This window comes from Lepisma saccharinum, chromosome 5 (genome assembly GCF_977018435.1).
Source record: "Lepisma saccharinum chromosome 5, izLepSacc3.1, whole genome shotgun sequence".
Taxonomy (NCBI): Eukaryota; Metazoa; Arthropoda; class Insecta; order Zygentoma; family Lepismatidae; genus Lepisma; species Lepisma saccharinum.
The window spans coordinates 41079324-41103905 of record NC_139233.1 but is presented as its reverse complement, the minus strand read 5'-3'; the positions used below and the strand labels follow the sequence as shown (position 1 = coordinate 41103905).

General features: G+C 39.7%; 1 protein-coding gene across 1 annotated transcript; it reads left to right on the top strand.

The window, feature by feature from the left end:
• The first annotated feature begins 5788 nt into the window (after positions 1 to 5788).
• Positions 5789 to 6304, top strand: LOC145988001 (protein GVQW3-like). Its single transcript, XM_083122839.1, has one exon. The coding sequence runs from the start codon at positions 5789 to 5791 to the stop codon at positions 6302 to 6304; it is 516 nt and encodes a 171-aa protein (XP_082978965.1).
• The last annotated feature ends 18278 nt before the right edge of the window (positions 6305 to 24582 follow it).

Here is a 24582-nt window from a genome sequence, read left to right as displayed (position 1 = left end):
AAGTTGTTTGGAACTTTCTTGCAGATGACTTTCACTTTCCAACTTTACTTTCACCTAAAAGGCTAAACACAATTACTTCCATGTAGAACGTGGTTGGACTTTTTAATCTCACGCTCTTTTCCCTTCATTTTTCTTCCTTCTCCTCTCCTCTTTTTCTCTTGTCCTTTCCAATAATGCAATATTTAAACACACGAGAGAAACAGGACATGACATAGAGTGGGATGAGGCTAAGCAGATAGGAAGGGAGAAGAGAATGCTAGTTAGAAAATGGAAGGAAGCCAAGGAAATAGAGAAGAAAGGTGAAGAAGACACAATGAACTGGAATGGGGGACTGAAGTTAAACAAAGAATGGAAGAAGATGTTGGAAAGAGTGGAAAGGACAAGAGAAAAAGAGGAGAGGAGAAGGAAGAAAAATGAAGGGAAAAGAGCGTGAGATTAAAAAGTCCAACCACATTCTATGTAAGTAATTGTGTTTAGCCTTTTAGGTGAAAGTAAAGTTGGAAAGTGAAAGTCATCTGCTAGAAAGTTCCAAACAACTTTCTAAATAGTCTGGAGGGAGTAATGTTTGTGTATATATATTACCCTTTTTGTTGTATCTGGTTACTTTTGTACTTGATACAGAGTCTGAAGAAGACCTTGCTAGAAGGTTGAAACGTTACGTTAGTTTATGTTTTTAATAAAATAAATTACTGCCTTGGTCAGCATATTTAGTTTTTCATAATCATGGAAACAAGGCTTAATGGAGTTATAAGAAAACGTATTAGCAGAGATTGGGTGCGTGCGTGTCACTAACGATATCACTAGAAAGCAAAAATAATCAAGCTTTAAGCCCACTCAGTGGTGGATCCAGAAGTTGCGCTTGGGAAGAACGAATTTAAGTCCCATACCTCATCTCATAGAGAATCAAATCTAAGCTAGCTACACTTAGATAAAAAAAATAGAAAGTACTGTAAACAGAAACCAAGCTGACTTCCATGTTTTAGAGATTAGAGTATTATTTTGCAAAAATCGGGCCCAGGGCTGGAATATAGGGTTATTATTGTATGTTGTTATTTCTCCGATTGCCACATTAAACTGAACGAACAGAGATGAGGAATACATTGAATAAACAAAGAAAACAAAAACCTATTATCAAGTCGTCTCGGGTTCGATCCTCTTCTGAGGCATATTGCACAGTAGCTCGGACCGAAAATCAAACTGTAGTACCAGTTCCGATCAGCTTATTATGAGCATAAAGTGAGCTTAAATCAAACTTTAAACAAAATTCTCTAGCTTGTTAAACTTGGTGTTCAGACAAAACATTTGAGTCTCCAAAAATATTAGGCATTAAAATATCGAAAAAACTATCAGTTGGGAGGGGTAATCCACCCTCTCGGTGGATCCGTGCCTGAGTCCGAGCCAACTTTGTGTTGATATAAGCTAATAAGAACTGAAACAACAGTTTAAACTGGGATCCGAAGCACAAGGCATGTGCATCCAACGAGAATCGAACACGGAAACCTTTGAATACATGACACTGCGCAACTTTCTCACGCGTCACTTGTTTAGCATTCATTACACAGGGCCGCATGGGTTCTGTTGTTTTTATAATTTTGGGTGTTCTACGTGCATTTGAACTTGCTGTTGCTGAAACTGGCATTAGTTTTCTCACATCACGCAAGAATTTTTTACAATTCACGATTTTTATATGTGGGTTGTGGTATGCACGTTTCAGTACAGTTGAAGTGATTATCTCTAGATGTCACTGGTACGTTTCAAAATTATTCAACAAGTAATAAAGACGAACAAGCTTTAAATACAGAGAAGTTTTGTCTTATTTAAATTAATTAATATGTTTCTTGCCTAAATGCTGAAAATAATACTATGTAAAACATTGATATATCATTTGAAATTAATTTTATATGTAACTCTCAAAAGTCCTAATTTGCATGGTGTGGCCATGGCATCTCGTGGTTGTTTGAATAGCCCAGATATGTTTTGCTACATCTGCGGTGAATGTGTTCCCCGGGTACAGAGACAGGAATTTACAGATTTTGTAAGAAGAGCATATTACGCATACTTTAAAATGAAACTAGGAGATATCAAGATAGATCGTGGGCCCCACACAAGGTATGTAGGTCATGTGTGGAATCTTTACGAAATTGGAGCACGGGAAAGCGGCCATCTTTGACATTTGCAATACCTATGGTGTGGAGGGAGCCTCAGAATCACAGCAATGATTGTTACTTCTGGGAAATTGTAGGTCGAAATATTAGAAACAAGAAGAGGATAGTGTATCCTAATATTTCCTCTGCAATGAGACCAGACTTGCCTGTACCGACACCTCCATCAAGTCTTGAGTGTGTAAGTGATCCTGGTTCACTAAGTGATTCAGTGGAAGGAAGTGAAATGGAAGATGACATTTATGACCCCCTCACGGATCCCGTGACCCTATACCGTTCACTCAAAGCGAACTCAATGATTTATTTAGAGACCTAAATTTATCTAAAGAATCAGTTGAGCTTCTTGGTTCCAGACTTAACGAAAAGAACTTGCTGGCTTGTTGAACAACATTTTCCTGGTACAGACACCGAGAAAAAGAGTTTGTGCCTTATTTCTTGAAACAAGATTTTCTCGTGTTTTGTTGTGATGTGTCCAGTTTGCTGACTAAGTTAAATTTTCCTTGTCTTTGAACTGATTGGAGGCTATTCATTGACTCGAATAAAACAAGTTTAAAATTTGTTGTTACATAATGGAATATGTAATATTGCTCATTCTGTGTCACTAAAAGAAACCTACAGCAATATGCAACTTGTTCTTAATAAAATTAAATATGAGGACCATGGTTGGTTGGTGTGTGGTGATCTTAAAGTTTTGAGCATTTTACTTGGACTACAATGTGGATATACCAAAAAAGGCCATGTTACATCTGTGAGTGGGATAGTAGGGCACGATATTACCACTGGGAAAGAAAAGAATGGCCAATACGAAAAACGTTGAACCCGGGTTCAAAGAACATCGTACAACATTTAGTCAGTCCTGAGAAAGTTGTACTTCCTCCTCTTCATATCAAATTAGGGCTGATTAAACAATTTGTGAAGGCACTTAACAAGGAAGGACAATGTTTCCAGTTCATATGCAACAAATTTCCATCCCTGTCGTACGGCAAAGTGAAAGAAGGTGTTTTTGTTGGACCAGATATTAGGAAATTAATGAATGATAAAGACTTCGAGGAAACAATGACTGTAGCTGAAAGAGATGCTTGGATAGCGTTTAAAAGTGTAGTGTTGAACTTCTTGGGGAACCACAAAAGTCCTGATTACAGAGAAGTTGTTGCGAATATGTTACTTAAATTTCAAGAGCTGGGTTGCAACATGAATATCGAATTACATTTTTTGCATTCACACCTTGATAACTTTCCACAAAATATCGGTGAATTAAGTGAGGAACGAGGCGAACGGTTCCATCAGGACATGAGGGATATGGAGAAAAGGTATCAAGGACATTGGAGTGTTAGCATGATGGCTGACTACTGTTGGGCATTGTACAGAGAAACGCCAGAAGAAAATGACAAGAAAGTTAGGAAAGCTTACAGAAGAAAGCGTGCTAAACAGAACTGAAAAATATGTATTGTGTAATTGAATTTAATTTGCGGCCCCGTGTTATCAGCCTTCAGAGAAGTCTGTAGAAACGAGAATTATAGCCAAGCGCCTATAAAAGGTGGTGAAAAACCTGTATTTGCATAAAATGAACTCAAAACTTTCCATCCTGATGTACTCAGTGATTATTGCCTCGTAATCAAGAAGTCTGGGGTTCGATAACCAGTGGAGGCACATAGTTGTTCGGATTCTGAAAAAACCTGTATGTTTTTTCAGAATGTGCCTCCACCGGTTATCGAACCCGAGACTTCTTGATTACGAGGCGACGACGTCACCACTGAGCCCATAGTAAAGGCCCCTCTCAGGACGGGCAAGCCCAGTATAGTAGCCTAATTTCTTTAGCGTGTGCTTACATTCTCCTATAGTTGCGTACTAGAATGATAACTGGATGCATTGTGTAAATAACCACATGTTGTTCGAAAGTCAGCGGACAATAGAACCAAATCTCCGGCGCAGAGTGTGAAATCCGGTACGAAATATGCTTGCATATCTCTCTCTATCTCATACATACACACATACTGTGTATGAAAATTATGTTCTTCTAGATATTTTTCCGGACACACTCATGATTGTGAATTTTCTATTTAAAGTGGTTGAATACCAAAAAAAATATTTTGGATACTTGCATATGAAATATCTTTTTTCTACCTATTTACATATTCAAGACGTTTCATGCTCTTTCGAATTAAAAGTTTTAGACTGAAAAAGTGTAGAGATTTAAGGGGTGTTAATCAAGACGAGTGAAACGGATAGAAACGTACATCGTTGGACGTAAAGAACTCCTGCTGATGTTACAAGCAGAGCAACGAAATTGTCCCGACCAAAAGCTTGAAGCTGATGACCAGTTAAACGATTCTGCAAGGTTCCAAATAAAATAGTCACATGGCCGTTCGATACTGTTAGTCTTCGTCTTCTGATTCACAAATTATGCAATAGATTCAACTTTCATGGTAAATTTCTAAACCTGCACACAGATGACCTTAGAGATCGGCAACAACGTGTCGTTGTTCCAGGAACTCTCCTGTCCTCTCTGGAGTACCACAGGATAGTGTTCTAGGACATCTCATTCATATTATTCATCGATGATCTTACCGACCATCTTACGGTTCCCTCTAGTAATTACCATCTTTTCGCAGATGGCTGTAAAATTTTTAGAGCAATCTCTACTTTCACTTATACTCACCTCCTCCAGAATGACGTAATAACATTTACTTCCTCATGTCTGACATGCAAAGCTTATATTACAGTAAATCCTGACAAATGTACCACTCTCACCATCTCTCTCAAAAAGAACCCCCATTTTGATTATAACATCAAAGCAATATCCTTTTACAAAGATTTAGGTATTCTTTTCGACCAAAAGTTAAAATTTGAGGAACAAGCGGCACAAAAAAGACTATACGTCTCTTAGGTTTACTGTATCGTTCCACTGAAATTAGTAACATCTCAGCCCTCACCTTATACTTCAAGTCATTCATTTCGCCAATAATAGAATACTGCTCCCCAGTCTGGTCCCAGTCATGTCCCACTCAGCTCTCTAGAATTCATTCTGTCCTTCACTTTTCCTAGCTATAGTTCGTTACAGGGTTTCCTCATAACGCAATTTTTCAACGCCGTATCTCCTACCAGCGCCATTTGTGGAATGATTTCAATTATCTACACAAAATTGTCAATGGCAAATTCCACTGCGACACACTCCATCAATAATTCCATTTTCGAGTGCATCTGTGCAAAACACGTAACACAAATCTGTTTTAAACAAAAACGCCTAGGCTGGAAATTCAAAAAGGATCGCCCTCCTACAGACTTACCATCTAATATAATGACCTCCCATGAAGTATTGATGTTATTATCCTCAAGTATGCTTTCTGTCTTCCATCAGAACAAATGTTACTAAATAATATGACTTATTTTTTGCTATTTTGTTATTTTCATTTTTTCTTTCATTGTTGATTATACACAATCCATGCAGTTGGAAATGTGACTGATCTTTTTGCCACGGAACCACCAGTGCCATCTATGGAGAAGTATATGTACTATGTAGCGACATATTTCGACTTTCTTCCGGGACAGTTGCAAAGTGTCGACGGTCGACGTGTACGGATCTTGAGACTGCCAGTACCTGCTAATCGTCCGTCGGAAACGGAGCAATGGAGCAACGTGCCAACATTAAATTCTGTTTCAAATTGGGTAAAAGTACAACAGAGACGTTTCAAATGATTCAAACTGTTTACGGTAGCGAGGCATTGACCTGTAAGAACGTGTTTGAGCGGTATGCAAGAGTTCGTGAAGGTCGGGAGAGCATTGAAGACGATCCGCGACCAGGACCTTCAGTAACTGTGCGAACTGACGAAAACCTCCAGAAAGTGGCGGAGATTGTAAGCAAGGATCGCTGTGCATCTGCAAGGCTCATCGAGGATCTCACTGGAATTCCGCATTCCACAGTCCATGTCATTCTAACCGAAAATTTGGGCAAACGGAAGGCCTGTGCGCGGTTTGTGCCACACACACTCAGTGAAGAACAAAAACATTGCAGAGTGGAACACAGCAAAGACGTGAAACAAGCAGCTGATGTGGATCCAGGATTCATGTCAAGCACTGTAACAGGTGATGAAACATGGTGCTTTCAGCACGAACCACTCTCAAAGCGTCAGAGCTTGGAATAGAAGGGTCCAGGCTTTCCAAAACCGAACAAAGTGCGCATGCAGAAGAGCCGAATAAAAACTCTGCTCACTGTTTTCTTCGATTCCAAAGGCATCATCCACAAGGAATTCACTCCAGAGGGTCATACTGTGAACGTTGAGCATTACGTGGGTGTGTTGCATCGTCTACTGGCCAGAATTCGTCGAGTTCGGCCTGAATATCGGGAGCAAGGCTCATGGTCTCTGTTGCACGACAATGCACCCGTGCACAAGAGAAGGTTGGTACGCCAGATTTTGGCCAAAAAAGGGATAGTGGAGCTCGATCACCCCCATATTCTCCAGAATTAGCTCCATGAGACTTCTGGCTATTTCCAAAACTGAAATTGTCGTTGAAAGGAAGGCGTTTCGACAACATTCCAGACATCCAAAAGGCTTCGACCGCGATTTTGGAGGCAATTCCGAAACAGGAGTACCAAGATTGCTTCACAAAGTTCTACAACCGCTTCAGTGCATGTATTGACTCACGAGGTATAAACGTTATTGCAAACTACCAGTCCACAACGTCTTGTCTATCATTTCTCATTAGTCACCTTTCCCACTGGACGGACTGTGTATCAGTGTAAAATGGCTATTTGAGCTGTATTTGAAACTTTCTCAATAAATAAATAATTAGATTAATTTGAAAGGCTCGAATACAGATAATTGGTTTCAGAGTACAAGCCATTGAGTTACCACCTCTCCTCAAATCAGCTGTATCGTATTTCATTGCTGAACCGAGGAAACCAGCGTTGAGGTAAAAAAGTAAAAATTACCAACGAAATAACAATCAAGCCCCATCAAGGCTTGAAGTTGAGAATGATACGGAGTAATGGACCGGAAAATGTTTCCTCCCCTACCAAGCAGTCATTATGCATTCTCTCCCCTCTGCCTCCCTCTCCGTTCTTAATTTCTTTCCATTTTATCGTCATTTCTTACCGTCCGCTGCTTCCAGACGTTCCTTCGATCCTTTCCCTTGTCGCTTCCTCAAACTGCCTAAGATCCTTCGGGAACGCAATTCTTCTCCCTGTGTTTAGAAAAGGGAGGGAAAAAAAGTCACCAAATTGTTTTCCGTTAATGTTCTGAGGCTTCCGATTTGAACTGTTTTCCTTGACTAGCTCCCTTTGGTTCCCAAGGGAGATCAGATAGTCCAGACGTAGACTAGGGAAGCAAAAACATCGCACAGGAGAGAAAACAGGACATTATCGTCCTCTTCCTTTAATTGTTAGTGCAATAGAATCCTATTGTTGCCTAGAAAGTAGCGTGCGTTCTTCGGAAACTGCACTCAAGATTCCAATACCCGTTTAAACATTAAATGCTAATCCAGATTTCCTGTCGAAGTAGTAGTTTTTCACAGCATATACTGGAATGAAATATCAGACAATCTTCTTTGAAATATTCTTCGAAAGTAAACATCCAAACTCTATTGTGCGTATTTTGTTTTCACCGTTAAACTTATTCGAAGAATTTGTACTTTTTAAACTCAATTTTCTGAATTTACTCGCAGTATATGTACTTCGGAATTCAAATGTCAAAATCCTTTTCATAATGTACACTACAACTCATTCAGACAATTTTGTCGAAATATAACGTCAAACTGTTGATCGAAATATACTCTGGAATTCAATCTTCAAACTCTTTTACTCGCAGTAAATGTTATATTTCAACTGAACTGTCTAGCAGTGTGTGAATATACTGTTGAATTCAACAGTTAAACTGTGTGTCTCACAAGGTATTCCGCAACTTAACTGTCAAGTATACATTGTTATGTACTCTTCAAACTCAATTACATAGCGTACTCGTACTCTATAACCAAACTGTCAAAGTTATTATTCAAAATTTTCTTTATAACTTTAAAACTCTCTTACTTACAGTGTATGTTTTCTCTGATTTCAAGTTTCACACCTTGCCTTTTACAATATACAATGAAATGTAACTGTTAAATCAACTTCACGATTACGTCTCAACTGTCTGTCTCGCAATGTACTCGAACTCAACTGTCAAAATTTACTGGCAGTGTACGTGTTTGTGAAACTCAACTTACAAACTTTAATTGCAGTGTGTGTCTTTGTTGAACTCAACTGTCAAAATTTAGTCTCAGTGTTTGTGTTTGTTGAACTCAACTGTCTATAAATTTACTCGCAGTCTGTCCCTTTGTGGAACTAAATTTTCAAAATTTATTCGCAATGCATGTACCCTACAACTCAACTATCAATTTCTCTTCTTACACACAGTGTGTCTGCCGATTTAAACCCCAAATTATATTACTCGGTTAGTACTGGGGAATTAAACTGTTGTACCAACTTGCTTCAAGGGTTACCAACAATATCACACGAATTTCTTAGAATCCTAAGTGTCAATGTAATTCGTGACTTTGGGTCTCTGTCTTTACTAATCTCTTTGAAAATTTTCATTTTCCAAAATGTAGTTCAATGGATCGAATGTTGACGCTATAAACCATTTTTTTTAATCAATAAGAAGGGAATTAACTCCCCATCGTAAGAAAACATTTATTAGGTGTGTACTAACACCTTCAGAAATGAAACTAACAGAAAATGCAATCTCTGCTGCTCCAATCTTTAAGGAAAAGATACAAGTTTGCTTTCTAAAGTCCTTGGTACATATGTTGCGAGCGATATTAACGGTTTCTAGCTGGTAAAGAGGCTGTAAAGCTTGTTGTCTTGACGTCGTTAATACCTTTGACCTCGAGTGAAGAGCCGTCATAAAAGCTGTCTCTTAGCACACGCTACCTTTTGAAAGTTAAGTGACACGGAGATTCTCTCAGACGACAATTTACTGCCAATAAAATAAACGGCCGACAGCATGTAAGAAAGCGATTTGAAAGAAAGCAAAAGGGGGGACATTTCTCCTCGTGCAATCCTCTTACGAGAAGTTAAGGGTGCAGTAAAAGCGTGCACCACATCCATATGCACCAACGAGAGGGGATGTCATGGAGGAATTTAATTTTCCATCGTCTGGTATACTCCGAACCTGAGATATTGGTCTTTTTTAAGTAGGTCCCTTGGAAAATTCTGCAAGGATATCCGCTTTATCCAATGGACAAAGGCAAAATGTCGGAGCAAAATTCTATTGCGGATAATGTAGATTCATCTCATCTAGTGGTGTAGTATTAACATGGATGACCCAAAGGTGTAGGGCCCGCAAGATTGTTTACGAGTTTGGCTATTTCCAGAAATTCAACGGGTATTGTCACTTACATATATGGAAAAATCGATCTTAGAAACTTTATTTTTTATATGTGGCTGTGGGTGTTTGAGAGGAAATGAACCTCAGTCGGCTTAGACAATCTTCGTTGATGAGTGAAAATTTCATGGCTGAAGTGGAAAACGTTTTTGCAACAATCATAAATATCAGGTCTCTCTTCTGAAAACAAAACAAGGCACAAATCTTCTGCCTCCACAGCTTTCAATGACATTTGTAGGATGTTAGGTGTAACGGTCTTCAAAGTCTATCATCAATATTACGCGTATGTTATAATTTTGTAGACAAACAAGGCATTAGTCAGTTACCTGATTTTAAAGCTTTATTCAATATTGGGCGAGATTTGTAGGCAAACAAGGCATTATATACATAACTGCTTTTACATCCATCGTCATCGGGTTCGGTGGAGCACCATTTAATCATCACCCACCTTTATCGTTACGATTAGCCAAAAGTGGCATAACGTAACATACGCAACGTAAAATAACAAAAATACAAATACATCCATCAACAACATTAGCCCATAGATTTGTATGCATGGAAAGCGTAACTGCATTCACAGGTTCAGAAATAAAGGGTGTTCAGGGAGGAAGTGGCAATACTTTGGGAAATGGTAGTATGGGTGATTGTAAGCAAAAAAGTTCATATGAGCATGGGTCCGATTTTTAACGAGAACTGAGATATGAACAGAAATAAAAATTCCGCCACCAACATCAATGCACTTACGTATAGGGGGTGTGGAGGTAACGCCCCACACTTTCTTCTCCCGGTTGTGAGTGGAGATGATGTGGTGAGAAATACGCCACTGACCGCCTTTACAAATTTACCTCAATTTTGTCAATGGTTGCTACAGAATGCAGTACAAGTGCCATACATTTTATTCACTGATAAGGCGACCTTCACTCGTACCGGTGTGGATAATAGCCGTAATAGACACACATGGGCTTGGGAAAACCCTCACGCAACCCTTGTCACAGGGAACCAAGACAGATTTTCCATAAACATGTAGCGTGGCATGGTTGGCGACATTCTTCTTGGCCCACTTATCCTTCATGAAGGCATGAATGCACAGCGGTAGCTTCATCTTACAAAATGATTTGACGGACCAGTTAGACCATGTTCCCTTGCACATAAGGCAGAACCTCATCTTGCAGCATGACGGAGCACCGGACCATGCCAGTCGGTTGATCATTGAACATCTGAATTCCACCTACCCCAATCGATGGATTGGTCGTAGTCGTCTGGTTACTTGGCCACCTCGTTCTCCTGACCTCACCCCTCTTGATTTCTGTTTATGGGGTGGATGAAACAGGAGGTTTACCGGGAATGGGTGAATAGAAGAGATGAACTGCACGTTCGCATTATGAATACTGCTGAGTTAATCCGCGAACGTCATCGGGAGCTTTGTATTGCAACACAAGATGTCCTCCAACGCGCTCAGAAGTGCATTGGCGTTGGTGGCGGCTATCTGCTGTGACCTTCTATCGTTTCTGTGGCCTTTTCCCTCCTTACATTCGTTCATGTGAGTACTGACCAGCAGGTGTTAACATTTCATTTTTCTACATTTATTTCTTGCTTCATTACTTAATTATCATGTAATAATTACTGCTACACCACAAATTAATGCAATAAAAATGTGTATCAGCATGTCCCTTCTAGTATTTACTTACACAATTCCCATTACACTTCCATGTTTTACGTATTACTGGTTTTGTTTTCTTTTTTCTACTTCATTTATATTTCTGTTCATATCTCAGTTCTCGTTCAAAATCGGACCCATGTTCATATGAACTTTTTTGCTTAGAATCACCCATACTACCATTTCACAAAGTATTGCCACTCCTTCCCGGGACACCCTGTATTAAGCCGGAGATTTTTAGATGGGAAAGGAGTTTGCGGTTTTCATAAACACTAGCAAAGCACCACTTTATAAAATAAAGGTTTTACAGCTATCAGTAATTAAGGTCAGAAACTCAGGGGAGAGTTGCCGAAATTGGACCGTTGCCTTTGTTTTTGCCTATAGACGAGTATTTGAAACAGGTGAGTTGGCACTACTGATTGGCGTCAGTGTCATGTACAAATGACTCAATGGTCAGTCAACTATAGACGTTCGACGAAGTAGGAGTGCTGTTATTATGTTTCCATTGTTCGTGCCGCAATTATTGTACTTAGGATATTAAGCTGTTGTGTAGACTAGGGGTAAGTAATCGAATGTCCTGTAATATATTATAAAAGTGCCATTCATTAACCACTAACTACATGTGGTAAAACTATGGTTTAGTTGCGTATGTTCATATTTTTTATTACCGGGGTATAATTGCCTAAGTTGGGCCACCACGTTTTTCCCAAATTGGACCGGGGAAAGTATGGGCTGTGGAAAGAGATGGAATTTCAAATGGCTATAGCAGCATACAATAATGGGGACTATGTTTTTAACGAGTGTAGTAGACGGTATGTTTTTTTTTTTTTTGTGGTTTTACAGCTGACCGAATATTCAACGTGGATGAGTCAGGTTTCACCACAGTCCAGAAACGTCCATAAAAAAGTGTAGCAAAGAAAAGAAAATCACAGGTAGGTGCTGTTACAAACGGCCATGGAGTAAATACCACAATGGTGTATGCAGTGAGTGCTGCAGGTGTCTACATGCCTTTTTGTGAGCGGTCCAACCTAAGCAACCTGTGGTCCAAGTTAGGAAACAAGTTGCCTTTAATGGACCGATGTCACTACTTTCGTTTATGTACCCTATTATATTGGTTCCTACATTTTTTGTTGAAATACATATATGAATTGAAAGCTAATATTTTGTGCTTCTCATACCTACAATTTCGTTCTTTTTCTGTGTCTTGTTTTTGATGCAGAAGCAAAATAGTACAAACTGGTCCAATTTCGGCAACACTCCCCTATATGCAAGGAAGGTAATGCAAAATCTGTCTTGGGAATCAGTGGAGCATTGCCGCATATAACGGTAGAGAAGGTGAGTGACAGGAGCAAAGCAGCGCGCGCTGCTGCAAACGGCTGGTAGCTGCAGTCGAGTTTTCCCTTACATGCAACCACTTCCCTTTTCACATGTCATTGGTGGAGTCCTCTCGAGTCACTATTTACGCAGATACTTGGTTTTGTTAATTTGCTCCACAGTTTTCCGGAACAGAGTATAAGTTTTCTGCTTTTACATCAATATAAAGCCAAGATTTATAGGCAGGCAAGGCAAAACTGCATTTACAGCGTTTCTAAATATTAATCCACACTTTTGTAGAAACTTTTTTATCCAGTGAACTGATTTCTTGAAAGTTTTCATCGATATTAGAAAAGGGAAAGACGTAACTGTGTACACAGTGGTCAGGCACGTATCTAGAAATATGTTGGGGGGGGGGGGGTCCTAACCAAGTGTCTCAGGAATAATAATAATGTTTAAATTAAAATAAAGTATATTAAATCAAAATAATACTAATTATAATCCATAAATTAATATTAAATTAATATTACACGAATAGATAAAAAGACTGTATAAGAATAGAGATATAACAGCGCATATTCATTACGTAGCTTACCTGTAGTTAAGATCGGAATAACTTACATATAAGCAAGTGCCCTGGCAATGAAATTAATGGCAAATAGATGAATAATTGAATATTTATCAAATAACAAAAATGATGTTACATGTAGTTGGAGAAAAGTAAGTTTCTGATTAATATTTTATGCATATTATTTTGAGTAGTAGTGTTCATAAATCTTCTTTGTAATGTCATTCAAAGCCATATGATCCCAATATAATCCTTGTCTTCCAATAACTTCCGAGGAAATTATATAACAAAAAATGCTAAACGAGTATATTTTCATTATTTAATTTTCGGTTGGGGGGTCCGGAGCCCTGAAATACGTCCTTCTTGTCCTTCAAAGCCGTATGATACCAATCCTTGTCTTACAATAAGTTCAGAGGAAATTATGTAACAACGGCTAAACGAACACATTTTTCATTATTTATTTTTTGTACTTGGTACATCTGTCGGGGAGGGTCCGGACCCCCTGCCCCCCCCCCTAAATACGTCCTTGACAGTGGTCATAGACATTAAGCGCCAGAAGTCAGTGGGACGAGCGAATGTAAAGAAGTTCTTTTCGCAAATAGCCACTCTTAAGGGTTCGATCAATGAACACGTGAAGACGCATCGCGACTGCAGCTATCAGGTGTTTGCAGCAGCTCGCACTGCTTTGCTACGCCAACTCGCAAACTCCCCTTCTCCACCGTTATGCACGGCGTTGGCCCACAGACTCCTTGGACGTAGTGAAGTTTTTCAAACAAGCAAGGCGTTACTCGAAAAACTGATTTTTACAGCTTTAATCAAAATTAAATCAGAGATCTACAGGCAATTGAAGTGTTACTGAGCTATCTGCTTGAGCTGGTTTAGTCAGTGATAGCAAATAGTCCCATTTGCAAATTTCGAATAGCAAAGTCCTGTTGGTAATAAAACTGTCTGCTAGCGACTAGCATCAGGTTGAAAACGAATGCAAAAGATTCTAAATAATCGCGCCATTACAGCGAATATTTTGAGTCCATTAGTGTCCAACGATCTGCTGCATGAAAAGGACAAAAAAAAAAAAAACACTCCAGAGCCCGAAGCATAATTGATGTCTCTTGCTTAGTTATATAGAGAGAACCGCTGGCGTTCTGTCAATACCGGTGATCGGGTTGATGAACCCACAGTATGTGGATGTGCGAGCGTGTGCGTAGTGTTTACGAGAACCCCCTCTCATTTTTTGTATTTTTTTTCAATATTTTAAAAGAAATGAACCATTCGGTACATTACTCAGTCAATTTTGTACTCCGGCCGTTCATTACTGGGAAGTTTTGACAATAACGGCATTTGCAAAACAGCTTTTTCCGTGGGGGTGTTATTGATTATCGAAGCAGCTAGCTGGTGACATCTGCATAAAAACGTTAATTTGCAGCGGACCAGAAGCCAAATCATCGGCAGGTGTGAAAAGACCGTTTGATGTAAGTAAATGCTGGGAACAATGTGAATGCTTTTAGCGGCCTCTTTATGCATGTGAAGTTACGGGGGGCGGTGGGGGTGGAGAGGGGGTGGATGGGTTTGGAGGCCGGTCGTTTTTAAAGAGCACTAAAAGTGGACGTTCACCATTGACGTCAGGGAGCAACAACGCTTCAATTTGCATTATCGTCGGGTGCATATTGCATCGGCCGCATGCGTGGCTGCATATTGCAAAAGGGGGTGGCGGTGGAAATTTGTTTTTAAAATATGCATGGTGTTTATTTCGCGATCGCTGCGGTTGGGATGGTGAGGCGCCTGGCTACTGCGCGGGTTGCTACAATGCGGTTTTACCTGCCCGTGACCCGTTTCGTGCTGCTTCAGCAATTTTATTGGAATTATTGTTGTTGTTGTTGTTGTTTTAAGTCCACTTTATAGCTACACAAAAAGGCTAATCACCGGTTGAGAACTTTATAGGATCGAATCTTTCAAAACGCAACTATATATAGTAGACTACATAATTTATTGGGTTTCGAGTAACGTTCGACAATGTTTTCCCTTGTTGGGTATCTCAGATGGCCTCCCGGGATCGATACCCAGTGAAGGTAAATACTGGTCCGGATCCCAATTTCAATTATAGGCCCCGATTACCCTATTTAGCCGACCCCCTTAGCGGATAGGTTAGCACATCACGCTACGACGCCAGAGGTCCCATGTTCAAATCCAGGCCTGGTCATGGATGTTTGTGAATGTCCATTCATCATATCATCACTCATCCCCATCATTGCAAATTAGCCAAAAGTGAAGTAAAGTAAATCAAATCAAATCAAATCGATTACCCTATTTGGGTAGAAAGTGGACTTAACGCTAAATTCTTACATTCTTTTATCAAAGAAGGTGAAAGGAAATGATTTGCCTTTCTGACATTTTCGGATAATCGCGACGATGGGAATGAGTGATGATATGATGTAATTGGTGAAGGGACACTCACAAAAAACACCCATGTCCTTGCTGGGATTCGAACTCGGAAACCTGGCAACGAAGCGATGTGCTAACCACTTCACCTCGGAAGTCTGCAGGTTATGTATGAAAAATGGACATAAATTTCCACAGAAAGAGAGCGAGAGAGAGAAACACACACACACACACACAAGTCTAAACTTCGTGCTTGAGATAAATTCAACATTATTGTTCATACTACTTGATTCGGGTTATGCGGACATTCTAAAGAGATGATGCCTCTGGGATTGTTGGGTTGTAATTCTTAAAGTTAAACTGATATGTTTCGAGTGGGGTACTTCATGGGACCACTTTCGCTGGCTCGAACTCGTACGAATCTCCCACCCTCGAGCGTTCACAATGGAAACTCATTTTAATGTGACAATAATCGTACACACACACACAGGCAGTTTCAGCCCAATCATCTATTTCACTTTCATATCGCTGTATTGTTAAGATAGACTAAACTACATTTTAACATGGAGATAATAACTATGTTAAGTTTCAATTTCATGCGTCTTTTACTTTACGATTCGACGGCCAACTACCACAGACAAATTACGGTTAAACGTGTTCTACTGGACTTCGAGCGTATATCGTTCGTCTTGCCTGTTCGAGCGTTAATCGCTCCAGTAAAGAAGCTCTCAATTCTGTACACTACCTAGCGTCGTCCGTGCGAACTATTTTGCGGCTTGAGCGAAATCCTCTCGTTGCAACATTCTAGTATCGAGATTCGAGACGAGAGCGAGATAGGGGATTAAAAATCGATAGGACAATAAGAATGAGACAAATATCTTTCTTCGTGAGACGAGACTCGACTGTGTCTAGTATTGTCCTTGAACCATCCACAATGAGCTCTTCATGCTTCCGTATGCTCTCCGAGATTTTGCAACGCTAACTGCATCATCGTCTGCCACCTTCAACAGTTCGAGGGCATTAGAATCCTTAAAAAAAGAGAACATGTCGCAATTTTTCTATTGTTTCTAATGTAGTCTCAGCCCTTAGGAACCGCTCATAATTCATCCCGTCCTTTTTCACAAATTGGATAATTTCCAACCAATTGTTCATACATTTTGAAACGTTGCCCCGAGCTCCAAGACTTGGCACTTCTACCCCTTCGTGCAGGGTAAAGAGTTACAGGTTCGTTTGTATGTTTGCGGTTAGCTGGTTCAGTTGACTAGCGACTATTATAGCATACTACAAAGACAGAACGACCTCAGCTCAAATCTCGGGTTGTGGTTGTTTCCCTTTGATACATGTCGTTAATATCGTACACACGTGAAGTAAATATTTACAGAGGAACAAATACGTGCTGGTGGCTAGGTAAGTTCGGAGAATCATTGCAAGGCTACGTGTACATATATTGAAGATAAAATGTGACTCTTCTACAGAAGCTTTCATCAATATTAGACCAGGAATTTAGAGCCAGGCAAAGTGTGACGACTTTTACAACTATCATCAATACTATGCCATAGTTCTGTGGCAACATGTTAGTTAGTTAACTGCTTTTACAAGTTTTATCAATATTAGTCCAAGCATTAACAGGCAATCCTTATATAACTAGAGCTATTCTGAGCAATATAATACGTTCAAGGTCATATCTAAAGTGTACATCTCTAATTGTTAGTTAATGTTATTGTAATGTTATTTAAACTAATAAAAGTTAAATCAATATTAGGATTTCTAAATGTCATTTGGATCTGCAATTGCACTAAGGGTAATACACAACTCTTAGAGAGTGTACAGAAAATGTTAGTCAAATTTATTTATTTTTAATTTCAAGACTAATAGGTGATTAATACCACATATATAAGTTTTGATTGAAAATTATACAAGTAGAGGAAACAACCTCACACACCCTCACCTTTACGGATAGATTTCGCCCTCACCCTCACAAGCCATCACCCTCACGGCTCGTCTTTCGCCCTCACCCTCACGATACGACTTTCGGCCTTACCCTCACCAACAGACTTCGCCCTCACCCTCTCGACTCGCCTTTCGCCCTCACCCTCACAAGTATTCGGAGGGTGAGGGTGACGTCTGGCCTCATGAGGGTGTCACATTTTGCCCCCACACTATGGACTCATAAATGCTATGCTTTGTCTAACAAGAGAAAGTATTTACTGCTTTTCTTGTCCTTCCCGCTTCCAGTTTATGACACCCAATCGTCGCCACCACTGCTTATCACAAAGAACTGGATATCCTACTGGAAAGTCCTTATTGGCTTTTTGATTGTTTGATTGAATTGGTAAGTCCACTTTATGCACAGTAAGGCTAATCGGGACTGGACCTACAGTTTAAAGTGTGATCCGAACCACTATATGCCTCCACCGGGTATCGAACCCGATACACCTTGATTACAAGGCGACGACGCTAAATGCCACGTCAGACGGCTGCCAGACTAGAAATGATAGCTTCTAGGTTGACTGCCAGACTGGTATTAGATTTTACGCTATGTTCTAATTGCAATTTACTTCTCTGTTCGATGCAGTGGTAACAATCAATCAGAGCGAACATTTGGTCATGTGAAGAAAATCTAAAAGTTTGGCAATGAAAATCCAGAAAATCGGCTTTGTCCGGCAAGGCAGCTAAAAGTCAACCTCACTTCCCTATAGTACGGCTTGTTGCAGGCCAACGAGGGTCTGGCGCCTGGACCGCGACCCGGATATACAGGGTGTCCGAATTGAAACGCCCTAATTTCAAATACTTATATTAGACATAATATACAGGCAAGAACAGTGTGATTGGTGGTATATGGTAGCTTAGCTGTGGAAATTTTAAATAGGTAATGAATAGTAAGGATTCGTTTATTATGTATCGTTCCAGGGAGTGAAAAGTGAAAATGACAACCAATGCTGAAAAAGCGCAAACTGTGTGGTGGTACGCAGAATTGGGATGCATAAAGCTTAAGACGCTTGTGAAGCACATCGTGGACTGTGGATTTTGGCGCCTTACAAACGGATTTCTTGGGACCTGGGACTTCGTGCAAATGCATCTTCAATGCGCTGAACGTTTTCCTCTGATGTTCGTGATCGGCCACCACCATGCCTCTTAGCGACAGATCCTGTCTCTACATAGAAACGCTGCTTTCCACGCCATGATTATCTTGGCATCGGGAGAGTCTCTGTGACACTCTGCACGAAACCGTCGTTAAACTGCAATAATGGATCCCAATTCTGCGTACCACCACACAGTTTGCGCTTTTTCAGCATTGGTTTCATTTTCACTTTTCACCCCCTGGAACCATACAAAATAAACGAATCCTTACTTATCATTACCAATTTAAAATTTCCACAGCTAAGCTACCATATACCCCCTATCACACTGTTCTTGCCTGTATATTATGTCTAATATAAGTATTTGAAATTAGGGCGTTTTAATTCGGACACCCAGTATTTATTTTGGGCCGTGTTGGTCTTTGTTTGTCCTTATGTGTGCTACTTTGCAGCTTCAGCTTCTAACTATGGTACGGAGATTTTATTCACAGTTTATTGTAATCTCTGACAATATTAGCTTTAGCAATTGATTGAGGACATTTTAAGACATATTTTCTTTTCTTGTTAATGCCTTTCCCTCCATTTTGTTCTAGTGTGTGACGGGAGAAATGCCCTATGTGCCGTCGTGTCCGTAATATAAAAATCAGTCAATCAATCTGTTTTGTTTGTGGGTTTTGAGTGTTGGTTGTACGTTTGCTTTGTTTGAAGTAGCAAAGATGAGTTTCATTCGTGTTTATTAATATGATAGTTATTCATATAATAATTTATTATAATGTGAACTTACTTCTCCATAACGTTTCTTTTGAATTACTTGTGTTCTAATGAAGCAATAACAAAATAATTATCCGTAGTTGAGAGCACTAACAGAGTACTAACGATTGGCACTATTAGATTCGTTAATGTTCCATGTCGGGTAGCCAGCGTGAGCTTAGGCCCCCCCCCCCAACGTTTTCTTTGTAATTACTCGAGTTCTAATGAAGCAGTAACGAAATAGTTAACGATTGTTGAGAGCACTAACGAATGGCAATATTACATTCGTTAGTGCTCCATGTAGGGGGTGAGCGTGAACTTAGCCCCCCAACGTTTTTTTTAATTACTCGTGTTCTGATGAAGCACTAACAAAATGGTTAACGGTAGTTGAGAGCACTAACGAAGCACTAACGATTGGCAATATTAGATTCGTTAGTGCTCCATGTGGGGGGCCCACGTGAACTTAGTTCCCAAACTTTTATTTTGTAATTACTCTTGTTCTAATAAAGCACTAACGAAATGGTTAACAGTAGTTGAGAGCACAAACTAAGCACTAACAATTGGCACTATTAGATTCGTTAGTGCTCTTTGTGGGGGGGGCATGTTCACGGACGTTTGTTAGTGGATTGCTATACCTGTGGGCACCCCTCTTCGACATCCCACTGATTATATATATATAAAAAGTGAGCCTCGACTTTCTTCAGTTCTATGTCCTAAGTTTTCGTTCAGTCGAAAGTTGTTTAAAGTGTTTGTGACATAATACACACGGAACTTCGTCACATTCCTCCCAGTGTAGTTCAAAGATTCATAAGACTCAGAACTGTAATCTGAATAAGGAAAATTAATGAAGATATAAATATCAATAGTCGAAGCAAAGTTACCAAATTTGAAGAAGTTAAGTGAAAACAGCTCCTCTCTCACTCCTAAAAGAGAGCAATAGATGAGGTTGTTTTCTTTCACATATTCAACTTATCCATAATTTTGGCTCTCTGCCTTTCTTTATTTAACAACCAGGCATATTAACTTCAATTTTACATGAAACTTTAGGTTTTAGAGAGAAATGTGACGACCAAAAATCTACCGATGCAATACATGTGTTAATAGCTGTATAATCCAATTCTGAAGACATATATTATCTCAGATCCTAAGTGAATCTGTATATTCATTCCCAGCTAGCTTCTTGGCATAATGATGGCTCTTTTTTGTTCATAATTTCTGCATTGATTCCGCTGCGAAACCGTGGCGCAGAGCGATCTGTTCGCCCGGTGACGTCAAGCTTTCGTCAAGGACCACACGATCAGGTATGGCCCCAGAACTTCCACACATTCCTCCAAGTGTTGTTCAAAGATTCATAACAATCATAACTGTAATCCGAATGAGAAGAAGTGAATATTAATAGCAGAAGCAAAGTCAACAAATTGAAAAAGTTGAAGTGAAACAGCTCCTCCTTCACCTCTAAAGCAGATGACTTCATAAGTATAACAATAGTTAAGTCCGCATAATTTATTATTATTATTATTTTACGCATTCAACATATTTGTTTTCTTTCTGCCCTAACAAAACGTATTACTAGGTGTATTAACCCCAATTTTACATGAAACCTAATGTTTCACAGAGAAATGTGACGACATATAAACTGCCGATAAAATGTGTGCGTAAATGGCTGTGTAATCCAACTGTAAGGACATACGTTATGTCGGATCCTAAGTAAGTCTGTGTATTCACTCCCAATTAGCTTCTGGGCATAATTACGGCTCTTTTTTGTTCATAATTACTGATTCTTTTGGCTGCGAAACCGGATCGTAGAGCAATCTGTCCGCCGGTGACGTCAAGCCTGACCAAGGACCACGTGATCAAGTATGGTCCCAGCCTTCTCCTTCTAATAGTCTTGCCTATAAATACCTATGCATGTAAATTTTCTAATTGTTAACACGTGTACAATTGATTGTTAGAGAACTCTAACAGTTCCATTGTCTCACAATTCCATTTAAACCACTTCCGAAGAAGAATAGGAAAAAAAATGTAATTCTTCAACTCTCGACTTACATAAAATTATCGGTACGTCATGCCCCTCCTTTTTCTCGGTCCGTGCTCATTTTTCAAAGTACCCCGGCATTCATTTGAACAAAAATTTCTTGTCTCTCCTCAAAATCCCGAGGGCGACGGGACGTCCTTGCGTGGCTAATCTCCCGGGACCGCGGCGTTTATTCTCTGCCGTCGTTATCTTTTCATCATCAATCTTAATCCTAGCTTCCCTCCCGACCACTTCAAAAACCAAGATTCAGCGATTATTCCGCAAAGTCACTGCGAAGATTCCTCAGCAAGCAAAAACACTTCAACGAGGAGGAGGCTTGAAGCAAATTTCCATTTAGCCTCTTTTCTTTGTCTTCAAGGCCTCCTTGGTCCTCGGGATTCGAATGCCTGGTTTCTTATGCAGTTAGTATGGTACAAGAATGAGTTAAAGGGTAGGCGTTACTTTAGTGGCAGCAATATGTTTTTCCATACTCTCATCAGCACCCCCAAATATCCTCTGAATTGCATAGTAATCAATGATGTTGACGGTGCTACAATTCTCATTCAATTAGCTTGCCCGAAAATATGGAGTAATACATGCATTAGGAAAGTACAAGCGAGAGTCAAATGAACACCTTATCTAGTCGATTTCTGTATGTAGGGTTGCACACGTTTGCTACACTTTAGTATATATCCATTGCTCTTCCACATATATTTTCTAGTCTTGAGTTAGTGTCTGTATTCCTTAAGAAGAATCAGTCTTCGGGGTACACGTGCAGTCACTTATGAGCCACTCCGAATGCCTTTCACCCATCTACCTGTGAACTGAGGCAGTTGTCGAACTTTCTTCTCCATTAGTAATTTTGCTGGTGTGGTAAGCATGCACCGAGATATTGAATCATCATTTGCCGAAAAAATTCTGTACGTTTTAGGCTGACAGAAGCCAAGAAACCACTCTTCACTGGTGCAAGTGTGTAGAGGAGGTGTCATCTTGAAAATAACAAAAAAATTAGTATAGAAGCCATAGATGGATTCAGAGTTGTGACCTTGGCATTGGCGTTCCTTCGTGTCATTTCATCTTATCATTATGAATTCTCATTACCCAAACCTGGCAATAACAAATTAAGAACAATGCAATTAAGATTTTATTTTAGCATATGGTGTTAGAATTCTCGCATGCTACAAAGTTGGCGCATTGAATCCCATCACCCTCGCTACCTGGCTGTCTGGAGCCTAAAATATATATTACCGGGTGTTTCAACAGAAACGCCGTGATTTCAAATGACCCTAAAAAAATAATGTTATGATTGACAAAAGTCAAAAATTTAATTTTTGGCAACCTATAATCCACATGATACGAAGGAGACACCTCTATACGCACAAAAGGTTTTGGTATGGTACTGTATCGAAACGTGGTTTGATTGGACCTTTCTTTTTTGATGGCTATGTCACATCAGAAAATTATTTGCAAATGCTGCAGGACTACTTCAATCCTGGTCTTCGACGGAAACGTTGTCAAATTCTTCAGCAATGGTTCCAGCAAGACGGAGCTAGGCCGCATGCAACTGAACCTGTCCTGACAATCGCTACACACATTTATTTCAAAATGGTTTAGAGTGGCCTTAAACTAGCCCTGATTTAAACCCGTGTGACTATTTCTTGTAGGGTTTCCTAAAGCAGGGAGTATTCAAACGAGAAACCGTGATAACTAGATGATTTGAAAGCAAACTTCGAACAGTGTACTGCACAAGTTAGTCGTGCAACCCTTGGTCAGGTATTTGACAACATGTGCAACCGGGTGAGAGAAGTGATAAATCGCCAAGGTGAACATTTCGAACATGTTTTCCATTAAACTTTTGGGTTTTCTCTAACAGATTATGTAATTATATTTTTGGGTAGTTATCATAAATATTTTAAAATGCCATTTTGAAATCACGGCGTTTCTCCTGAAACACCCGGTATATATACATATTTGGGAGGAGCAAGTTCATTTGGACTTGAAAATTTTACCGAAGTTTCGTTTAGAAAAATAGACTATATATATATATAGTATATTTCTTTTTGTGCAACTGAAAATGGCATCTTGGGATCTGTGCGCAAGAAGAGATTATTCCACAGACGGATTATATAGGTACAACGCCAAAGGTTCAAGAAAAGGGGGGAGACTATCTCAAACTCTCCAAATTCACGAAACTGAAGCAAGCGACTCCTCTTGACCTTTCTTGCAAGTGCCAACGCACCGTAAGGAATCTATAAAATGGAAGTGCACGGTCCATGAGCATGCGGGTACGGTGTTGACGTACCTAAGAAGTTTGCAACACTGCCCATGTCCAGCCCAACTGGACCACAGGTGATGCACGGAAGATGGCAGTACCCGTAACATCTTAGTGCGGTTTCCTGTTGTATGCTACAATGTGTAGTAGAGTATAAATAAACATTATCCCTGAAGTCAGGATTCGAGTGTTGCACTTCCAAAGCATTGACCTCTCGGCCCGTGATTCAACTCTCAGCCGTCTCCTTTTCACTCTCAATGTTGCATGTTTTGGTTAAACTTTCAGGGTAGCCATGAAACTTCTCGGATTGAGCAAATCTTATGTCTAATTCACTAGCAGGAAGAGAGACGCTCGTAGTGGCTGAAACAGTCGGAAAATATTGGCTTCCGAAAACTATCGTATGCGGAACGCACATTTGATGCGGTGCCAAAAGTTTTGTAACTATTTCTTCCACGAATTCTAATTGGGCACGTGGCAAGTAGTAACGACAAGGATGATTAATTATTTCTTAAAGTGTAATTTTTATCGTTTTAAAAATGTTTATATGGTGTACTAATAGTAGCTGCCGACGGAATTTTCATAGTTAGCCAATCAATGTAGGTGATACGGAAACGGAGCTACCTGTGTATACTACTCTGATAAAAAAAGGCTTGATTTGGGAGTCCTGTGGCAATTCTAAATCCAATAAATACACATCAATAATTACATATAATGGAAGAAAAGTAGACGATTCAATTATAAATTGTCATGTACAATTCATTATTTTAGTGCAAAGCATACATGTGAAACGACCAGCATCAATATGAAAGTGGAATTTAATATCTCTGAAAGCACTCGTCATAATCTGCAAAGAGTTTACAGTTTGCCTGAAAATGAAAAGGGTTTTTAATTGTGGCTAAGTGAAACTGATAATATAACTTCACAGAGTGTTCGTTGACGATGATGAACAGAAAAGCTGGATGATAAAAAAAAAGCCGAAATCAAATTAAACAGCAACATATTATCTGACTGGTGCCCGTTGTGACAAGTAG